This window comes from Ictalurus furcatus, chromosome 29 (assembly GCF_023375685.1).
Source record: "Ictalurus furcatus strain D&B chromosome 29, Billie_1.0, whole genome shotgun sequence".
In the NCBI taxonomy this organism is placed as follows: domain Eukaryota; kingdom Metazoa; phylum Chordata; class Actinopteri; order Siluriformes; family Ictaluridae; genus Ictalurus; species Ictalurus furcatus.
The window spans coordinates 2,727,926-2,738,550 of NC_071283.1; the positions used below are offsets into that span (position 1 = coordinate 2,727,926).

Here is a 10,625-nt window from a genome sequence, read left to right on the forward strand (position 1 = left end):
AGAAACGGAATGAAAAAGTGTATTGACCTTCATAAATCAGCTATAATAATATTAGCTATTGTTAACGATAAGAATAAACAATGAAAATGCCTAATACTTCTGCATCTGGTTTTACTTGACCTCTCTGATCACCATACAGGCAGCTTTATCTGAGGGTGTTTTCAGACCTGTAGATCTGTGCTTTGTTTCTAAAACTGGGACGTGGTCAACATTGTGAAATGTGTGGCCTGAAAGGCCAACTTCCTCTTTTCTATTTTGAGTTATTCTGTAATTTTAGAGTTTTTTTTAACCTCTTAGACCAGGGGTGTCCAATCTTATCCGGAAAGGGCCGGTGTGGGTGCAGGTTTTCATTCCAACCCATCAGGAGGCACACCTGATTCCACCTGTTTAATCTTTGCTTTCAATAGACTCAGGTGTGGCTCCTGCTTGGTTGGAACGAAAACCTGCACTCACACCGGCCCTTTCCGGATTAGACTGGACACCCCTGTCTTAGACTGACTGGTTTTCGGCGGAACAGATCAAGGCTCTCCTTAGTAAAGGAATCATCGACTCAAAAGTAACAGAACCCAACAGAAACGAACACTTTTCGGCTTTGGGTGCTGCTGAGCCCGGCTCTCTTCACTGCAAGACACGGTCTCATTGTATAAATAGGACCACGTTAATCATATGAATTAGATCACATGCTGTGAAATAGGTGTGCATTTAACCAGGTGAACCTAGATTATGTGGGGGCTAAAAAAAAATGCATGCTGCCCTTCCTACACATTATTGCGGTATAAAGGTTATTTTCACAGCTAGAATACACGACTGACAGAGTGAATCTAAAAGAGTCTTTTTGTTCCCTCTGTCTCATCATGACTTTATAAAGTCTGTTTTTTTTTTGTGGCAGTGAGTCAGCAAACTCTTGTGTATAACACAACCTGTGAAAATCTTCATTTTCACTCATGTGTTCTAACTGATGCTGCTTTAATAAACACTCCTTTAAAACCAGACACATGCAAAACTGTAAGATCACAGACTTTTATACATTATTTTCAAGAGTTTCTCTAAAAAACAAACAAACATCAATTAGTCTGTTACCAAGTTCAGAAACCTAATTAACATCTGATAGGAACTTAGTATATTTCCAATATATTATTAATCACTGCTTGATTCGGCTTAATTTAACAGTATGACTCATTATTCAACAGGTAACAGAATAGCACTGGAGCGAGCACACACTGTTATTTTGCATGTTCATTAAAAAAAAACACAGCATGGAAAATCGGTTCAGAAAGAAAATCAGGTGACATCATGGTGGTGACAGAGTTATTAACAGTAATGAGGATTTTTCAGACACAACACACTGACCTACACAGATAAAAATATCAACTTATTTACTGCTTTTCAATCACATGCAGTAATTCAGATAACGACTGTCTTCTCACAGATCCAAATGATCTGATAATGACAGGGATAATCAGACCAGTTCCAGACAGGATCAGTGTGATCATGAATTACAACACAGTCCTCATCTCCTGCATAACTGTTGGGTTCTCCTTTTCCCCAGAACCTGAAGGAGAGAATCAGAGGATCCGCTGTGTGTTTCTCAGGGCAATGAAGAGTCAGTAACTCATCATCATGAGAAAATATTAGTTCCGTGATTTCTTACCCAGTGTTCAGCGGTGTACCGTCCACCCACTTCCACTTGCCCTCTGTGTCTCTGTCACTCAGTCCAATCCAAGAGTTTCTTCTCAGGATTTTACTGATGAACTCCTGTCATTGTAGTAGTACAATATCAGAATTAATAAGGGTCTCTCTCTCTCTCTCTCTCTCTCTCTCTCTCTCTCTCTCACCTGTTCCTCTTTGTTGTTTATGATCACCAGGTCTGCTCCTCTCTCTCTGCAATCCTTTCTGCTCTCAGTCCAGCTCTTCTTCTCAATAGAGATGTAGTAAACACTGGAGCTAAAATAAGTCAATCCTGGATTCCGATCATTTTAATGAAAAAAGGGAGAATAATTATTACAATTATTTAAGCCTCAACATTGAAAAAAACATTCCTACAGTCAGTCTGGTTAGAGAAGACATTATAAACTCATTTTAAATTGTGATTGGTGAGAAGGTGTTGATTCATTTTCTGCAACAGCAGCTCTGACGATAGTGCAGCTGAGAATCAGATTTCAAGGGCATTTATGTGCAGTTTCTAATATGTTTTCTTTTATATTAAATGTAACTATGAATTGTTAAATCTATGAAGCAATGTTCATTAATGTGACAGTTTTGCAGTAAAGTATTACCCTGTTTAGAAAGCTTCTGGAGTTCCTCTCTAACCTTCTGTAACTGGTCTCTCTCTATAGTCAGGTTGTTGTAACTGGTCTGTAACTGGTTGTTTTCTGTATTCAGGTTGGTGAACTTGATCCACAGCACCGTGACGGCAGTCAGCAGGAGAACACACAGCAGCACCACACACACTGCAGTCACTCTGTAACACCTGCTCCATGCAGTGTCTCCTCCTAATGGGAAATGTCCACAGTCTGTTTTTATTTCTTAAAATGTGTGTTTTGGATTTTGAATCATACTATACTCACTCACAGACCATGGCCGAATTATTATGAACACCTGAACACCCGTACATGGTCAATAACGCAATTATTCCATCAGCCAATCGTGTGGCAGAAGCACAATGCTTTCAATCATGCAGAAACAGATCAAGAGTTCAGTTAAGGTTCACATCAAACATAGTATGGGTTGGGTGGTATGATCTCAGCCATTTTGACTGTGGCATTGTTGCTGATGCCAGATACCAGAGGGGCGGCTGGGGGTCAGGTGGTAGAGCGGGCTGTCCACTAATTGGAGGGTTTGTGGTTCGTTTCCCGGACCACATGACTCCACATGCTGAAGTGTCCTTGGGCAAGACACTGAACCCCAAGATGCTCGCGATAGCAAGTTAGCGCCTTGCATATCAGCTCTGCCACCATTGGTATGCGAGTGTGTGTGTGTGAATGGGTGAATGAGACACAGTGTAAAGTGCTTTGGAACTGTTAAGGTTAAAAAAGTGCTATATAAGTGCAGACCATTTACCATGTTGTGAGAAGTCACAGTCTAAAAAGTACACTCAGTGGCCATTTTACTGGCTTCTCATCACAAGAGACACAGCCTCAATCTTTAAGTCTACAGCTAGAAAGCTATTAGTTCAGTCAGACTTTTTGTTAGTTGCTTTTCACTTCAGTAACGAGGCAGATCTGGAGGGGTCATGGGCACACAAAGAGTCCTGTAAAGGTTTCTGTAAAGCTGCTATATAAATAAAATTGAATGGAATTGTAATAATCAGAAACATGGTGTCGTGATATGTCCTGATGCAGAAAGGATTTACTGTTCCAGCCCAAAGAGTTTAATTCATTCAGTGTTTTATTATACCACAGCGTTTATAATTATCTTGAATGTTTTGTAATAATTGCAAAGAAAAGCTCCAGTTATCACTTACATTATAGCAGCTATAAATTATTGTTCCTTCACCATCCACTTTCCTCTCTCTCTTGAAGTTAAAAAGACAAAACAATTGCAGCTTGACATGTTACTGGGAAGCTGCAAAGTTTTTCTCCATCCATCCATTTTCTGTACCACTTATCCTACACAGGGTCTCGGGGGACTCAGGGTCCAAGGTGGGGGACACGCTAAATGGTGTTCCAACCCGATGCAGGGCACATTCACACACACACACACACACACACACACATTCAGTGTCAGGTGTTTTTGTTATTTGTTTGTTTGTTTTACTACGTAGATTACACAAAAGCAAGTTCATTAATAAATCTGTCAAAGAAAAAGAGCTGGCAGAGAGCACAACACAGGGATAATCCATAATCATAATCCGAAAAGCAAGTGAGGGTCAAAACTAGAAGAAGTCGCTGAATGATAAAATCAAGGCCTGGACGCAACGGACAAATCGCGTGATAAGACAGAAACAACAGAGTAGAAATAACGAAACTAATTCGGTTGAGACACAGAAGAAGTGAACACATCAGGGTAATCAGCCAGTGTCATGACAGGACTAAGAGAGAAACAAGAGCACATGGAATAACATAAACAAAAGCACTTGAGCTGAACCTTCTTGAGCCTCTCTCTTCCTTCTGTGGGACCTCTAACAGCGTCTGCATTCTCATAGTTCTCCACCAGCCCACTCTAATCTGTAAAAGCCTGAACTGCATGTAGATACACTTTTGGCCTTGCACCCCTAAACACTTACTGTGATCTGTGTCTAGGTCCTTCCTTGTGTCTTGGCTTTCGAGGTTGGGGTCATGACCTTTAACAGCGTCTGCACTCTCATAGATATCCACCACAATTTCCATTTTCTCAGAAGAACGCTGAAGCATCTCTAATCTATAAAAGACTCACTAAAACACTAACTTACTGCGTGTGTGTGTGAGCACGAGCGAACGGCTGCACTTCCTTACTAGTGTACACTGAAAATAAATGCGCCGCTGTCAGTAAAGGAAGTCAGAGGAAGTTAGACATTAGGGCAGGGCCATCAGTGTCTTCATGTCGTCAAAGTGTGAAGACATTTGAGCTGCAATTCTTATACATACCGTAGATGTTCTATACTGTCGATGTAAAGTCCAGCAGTAATATATAAATCTCAAAATCCCATTGTTGTGTTATAATGACGTATACGTTGCACTAATTCATTATATTTTTGTTCCTCATAACATCATTAGACAAAGCTTTTAGGCTTTTTTACCTGCTGCTTTTAAGATGAATTTATATATCTATAGCAGTTTGAAGTCTTGTCGTATGAATTAGTTGATATGTTCCTGCAGTGGATCTGAATTATTCGTACTGTAGCTTTACTTTTTATTTTAAGAAGCTTTTTTATGTAGTTTTACTGTGATGTTGCAAGACACAAGTTCCACTGATCTAAGATCAGCATTAACCCCTGCTCTCTTTCACACATCAGTAGGTGAAAAGGTCACAGCAGCAACCACATAGAACACACCCAGGGTGTGTACACACACACGCACACACACACACACACATACACATGCACACACTCACTCACTCACTCACATACACACACACACACACACACACAGCCATGCAATGGAGGGCAGGACATTTATTTAATATTCACTTTGTAACAGTAATTATTATTATTATTTTTTACTGTCGTGTTGTTTTTTAAAATTATTAATTTCGAGAGAGAGAGAGAGAGAGAGAGAGAGAGAGAGAGAGAGATAGAGAAGCTGCTGTGGGAAGAACAGTTTAAAGCTGTGAGAACAGGAACTAACTTGTTTTGAATACGTTACACAACATTAAACTTAACTATAAAACTTAAAAAACAAAATGGTGTCCTTTCATTGAAAAAAAAAGTTAACAACAAATCTCTGTGGAATGGAAGATGAGTAATGAATGTGTGGCTAGAGGAAAATAATCACGTTTGTGGTGCTAAGACTAACTCTGCTTAGCATCAGGCCGGACACCTGACCATCACACGCATGTGTACTTGTTGAACGTCCCATTACAGATGTAGTCCCTCTTTGCTGTTATAATAAGCTCCACTCTTCTGAGACGCTTTTCTACTAGATTTTGGGGCGTGGCTGTGGGGATTTGTGTTCATTCAGGTACAAGAGCGTTAGTGAGGCCAAGCATTGACGTTGTGTGAGGAGGTCTGGAGTGCAGTCGGTGTTCCAGTTCATCCCAAAGGTGTTCAATGGGGTTGAGATCAAGGTTCTGTGCAGGACACTCGAGTTCTTCCACTCAAACCCTGGTAAGCCGTGTCTTCATGGAGCTCGCATTGTGCACAGGGGCATTGTGATGCTGGAATAGGTTTGGGCCGCTTGGCTCCAGTGATTGGAAATTGCAATGCTAGAACATACGGAGACATTCTATATGTAGCAGGTGACTCGCTTGTAATGACTATGCCACCCTGAGGAGGCAGGGGAAACAACCCAAATAAAAGCACACAACTACAATCCACTTAGAAAAGGCAAGAGGCATGGGTTTCCACACAAAAATAATTGTTATTAAAGTTAGAAAAAACTGGCCAAGAATTATTTAAAACCACATTAAGAAAGAAAACGATCAAATAGGCACCAATGAGACTAAGCAGAAAAACTTAAATAATAAATGAAAACAAACACATTCCAAATCAATTTACTAAATCCAATATAACAAAAAAAACAACAACAAAAAAAAAACAAGAAAATCATTTACAATATACTCAAAGTAGGCAAAACAAAAAAAAACCCACTAAATTTGGCAAAAATATTTTAAGGAATGTGGCAGTCGAGTTGCTGTCGTTTCTGGGTTTTGCCAGCTATTATCGCTGCTTTGTGAAGGAGTTTGCCAAATTGGCGGGCCCCCTGAATAAGATGGTTGCAGCATGTGCTGGATCGGGACCCCCGAAAGCGAACCAACCAGGGGTTTTCAGAGCAGTTCTTGGGCAGAGCAGTGTCAGGTGAGCGTTGAGGGACTGATGAACAGGCTTTCTACTGCCCCAGGGTTGGCATATGCTGACTTCTCCCGGCTCTTTATCCAAGAGGTGGATGCTTAGTGGGCTTGGCACAGTCCTCTCACAGGAGTATACCAGCCGCAGTGCCCACTGAGTGCAATATGACCAACTATAGTTCCATGAAATTGGAGTTTGTGGTGCTCAAGTGGACCATGACTGAGAAGTTTAGGGAGTACCTCCAGGGCCAGAAGTGCATTGTCTATACGGACAATAATCCCCTTAGCCACCTGGCATCTGCTAAACTGGGAGCTACTGAACAACGCTGGGCTGGGCTGGTTCGGTATCATTCTGGGAGGAGCAACCGGAATGCTGACGCTCTCTCTAGACAGAATCAGTTTTGTCAGGAGATGCGGGAGAGTTTCTTACCGGGGACTGTTATTCCAGCAGTGGTGGGGCATGCAGCGGAGGCAGAACCGGTAGTACAGGTCGATCAAGCAGTGATTACAGCATTTCCCAGTTTTTCCTTTGAGGACCTGAATTTTTCTACAGGAGGTGGATCCTGATATTGAGAGGGTTTTGATGTTTTGGGAGCAGGGGTCATTTCCCAGCTTTGCGGAGCGTCTGCAGCTCCCCAAGTCTGTGTTGACTTTTCTTCGGCGATGGTCTCTTGAAAAAGGACGGAGTCCTTTATCACCGCGTGTGATGGGGGTGAGGAGGTTCTACAGTTGATTTTGCCTGCGGCTTTAAAATGTGACGTATTGACTCAGTTGCATCAGGGCACAAGGCAGGGGACACCCTGGATGGAGCGCCAACCCATCGCAACCCCAGCAAAAATCTTCAAAAAATATTCATTTTTTCTGATTGAGATATTCAACTTCCTGAGAATTTTGTATATGTATTTGCATACCTATACAAAAATAATATCAATAATAATAATAACATTGAACTAATTCAATGTTTTAATTACTTTATTGCCACGCAACAAGGTCTGTGTACAGGTGTTCGGGACAGTTTGGTATGTACAAAAAAAAGTTGGATGATAGGACAATAAGTGCACTTTTATTTTATTTAAGGCTATATAAATAAAGCCATTTCTCCTTATTAAAAGGAACATGCCAATCAACAAATATAGCCTAAGTACAGTAGAGCTCCTCTTTTAGGAATCGAGAGTTCAGTCATTTCAGTAATGGTCTCCGTTTTGTCTTATAAAAGCAGGTAGATAGATATCTTAGCAGAGTTATGTTTAATATTTTATACGTTTGTGCTGTCCTTTGACCTCGCACAGTTGTTCCTGTCAGTTAAACATGACGTCTTCTGTCAGTGAAGGTGCTGTGCTGCTTGTGTAGTTTTTAATGTGTCAGTATGTAACGTTCAATGTGTTTCACTTATCATGAGTTGCAAGCTCTTCATTAGCTGAACATACATTTTTTAAGTCTGTTGATGTAGGCAGTGTTGCTATTAAGTAAGTTTCATTCATAATGACCTTTAAACCGGTATAAAATTTCAGACTGGGATCATCCATCATCTGCCCAGATGTGCACTTCAGAGAAGGTCAGATGAGACATGTGATATTTTTAGTTGGCCTGATTTTCAAGCTGTGCAATTTTCTATCATGTATTTCATATTATTCTCATCAACTTTATCACATGCATACTGTTGTGTGTCAATTAAGTATAAAATGTTACCTTATCCTTAACGTTACCTTATAGTCCACTTATATATCCACTTATAGTCACGCTTGAAAGTTTGTGTAACTGTATTTGACTGTATTTTTTGTACTTTCATTTGGATCATCAGTTATCGACTCCAAACATCCAAGGCTTTCGATTGGAATGAGAACAATGCATTTTGTTTAGATCATTGTTGATATGCAGAAAAAATATATACCAAGCACTGTGTTGAAGAGCACAGAGTGATATGTTCCTCCTTCAGCATGCTTCCACCACACTTCCTGTCAATGACCTGAGAATAAGCTGAAGCTACACTACAACTCTGTAACTGTATAGACAACATTGTAGAAACTGAGGTATAGATACAGTATGTCCTCCATATACGTGTATATATATATATATATATATATATATATATATATATATATATATATATATATATATATATATATGTATATATATATATATATATATACACACACACAAACTTAAAATTGATTTAAATATGATGTATGTGATGATTAATATATGATGTACAAAATGTAACTTTATAAGTAATTTTATTTCATTTTTTTATTATGAAAATAAATCTCATATTATTTTAAATAATAAAAGAAACCTTTCCAATGAATAATTGAGCACTATTTTTTTTTTTTTTTTTTTACTTACCCTGCACACTGCCACTGTATTTTTAACATGTTACACCACACCTATAAAAATCTGATATTAACATAGGTTATTATTTCTGCAAACCACCAGAGGTCACTGGTTTCTACAAACCCAGCACACAACTCATCGTTTTCAACATAGATTTGTTTTCCAAAGCTTTAGATCTTCAGGAAGAAGACCTCATCTGCTCATCACACTTTCACAGTGCTAGAGCACTACTGCAGTAAGGCGATGTGTGCATATAAAAAAAATTGTGACGATATGTGACATGAATAAAATAATAATAATTTAAAAAAAACAAGACCATTGAGAAATCCAACATGACCATGAATCTCAAAAACTTTCTGCTTCCCTTTAACCCTCATCTCTGGGCCAAACATTATTTAGTGGCATTTGCATTTGCCTGGAATTAGTGTGAGGGTTTCCTTGTTGGTGACCAGTCGGAAGTGAACAAAACCACAATCACTGTAGCTTGTTGGTCACTTTATAAAAAATTTATTAACAAAGCCTGTTGATGTAGGAAGTGTTGCTATTAAGTAATTTTCATTCATAATGTCCTTTAAACCGGTATACAATTTCATACCGGTATCATCCATCATAACTGGTATAAAATTTGACTATTTCCCTTGGCAAGCCTATTCTGAACCAATGGGAAACCTGCACAAAATGACTAAACCACCAACCAGTGTATAGGGAGCAAAATACATAGAGAGTACACGGGGAGCATAAAGCAGAAAACAGAAAGAACGAACAGAAGAACATCACAAAATATGCTGTGTTGTTGAATCTGACTCATACAAGAGAAGGAACTGGAGAACTCGAGAATGTGGCTAGGTTGATGAGGCGAGGTCATTCTAGCTCATAGGAAGGACTAGTGCATAGCTCTAGTTTTGAAACACCAGAAATTACCGGCCAAGTCTTTTTCCAGGACTCTAAAACAAAGACTGAGCACATGAGAGCCTGTGTGCCACTCTTAAGTAGCCAGGATGATAGGTGTTGCTCCTGATTACCCCGCAGTCGTACTCTAGCTTTGTAAAGTTATTGTTTCCCTAATAACGATTAGCTTTGCATGCAGATAAAGACTATTAATTAATAGTCTTGGCTGCCAGTAAAGGAAGAGAGCAAACTGCAGTAGCTTCCTGTGTGAAAGTGTGAAAACATCAGAACACTATAGAAACAATAACTTACTAGCAGGAGTGCATTAATATAGAAATGCCATGCAGCTGGAACTACTGCAGATCTGCTGTTATAGAAAATTATTCATCTTCTGACCAATCAGATTTAAGAATTCAACAGCACTGAAATAAATTGTATTAATTCATCATAATTCTGACGGTACACTTTATGCACCATGGCTGTAGTAGTATGATTTGTTTTTAAATGTTACTGACAAAATTTAATCTAAAAAATGCTAAAAAAAAAAAAAAAAAAAAAATTATTAGGTCTCTGAACACAGTCATGCTAACTAACCAGTGTCTGCTTTTTACTTTACTTTCTGAACAAACGAAACCTCTGATGATGCAGCAAGCCAATGTGGGGTGGAGCTACTTCAATTCAGGACCCAGTAATCCATGCAGGTCAGTGAAAAAACATTTAAAATCATCAACTATGATTAACTTCATACTAAACAAATGCTCAATAAACTCCTGAGTGGCAAGTCTGGTAGTCACATAACTGTGTAGTGACACTGTGTGTACTGCCACGTCTGCATTAAGGCCTTCCTGATTAAAGAGTCTTCACAGAGTGTCAGTTTAATACCCGAAAATAACCCATGGGTCACACTTTTTGTTAGTTGCATGTTTAACATGCATAAAACAGGAAATAGGGCTTTCAACATAACAGCAACACACCCAGACACT

General features: G+C 39.3%; 1 protein-coding gene across 1 annotated transcript; it reads right to left on the reverse strand.

Annotated features, from left to right (window-relative positions):
* Window positions 1-407: 407 nt before the first annotated feature.
* LOC128604100 (CD209 antigen-like protein E) lies at window positions 408-4,773 on the reverse strand. Its single transcript, XM_053618916.1, has 5 exons — window positions 4,226-4,773; window positions 2,277-2,492; window positions 1,836-1,960; window positions 1,652-1,755; window positions 408-1,552 (listed from the first exon to the last, which is right to left on the reverse strand). Exons 1-5 carry the CDS (start codon window positions 4,350-4,352, stop codon window positions 1,405-1,407), a joined length of 720 nt encoding a protein of 239 aa, XP_053474891.1. The 5' UTR covers window positions 4,353-4,773; the 3' UTR covers window positions 408-1,404.
* Between the last annotated feature and the right edge of the window lie 5,852 nt (window positions 4,774-10,625).

Coding starts and splice junctions, on each gene's coding strand:
- LOC128604100 (XM_053618916.1), bottom strand. CDS start 4,352: ATGCTTCAGCGTTCTTCTGAGAAAATGGAAATTGTGGTGGATATCTAT. Junction 2,493..4,225: donor GGACCTAGACACAGATCACA/GTAAGTGTTTAG, acceptor ATTTCCCATTAG/GAGGAGACACTGCATGGAGC. Junction 1,553..1,651: donor GGTACACCGCTGAACACTGG/GTAAGAAATCAC, acceptor TCTCTCCTTCAG/GTTCTGGGGAAAAGGAGAAC.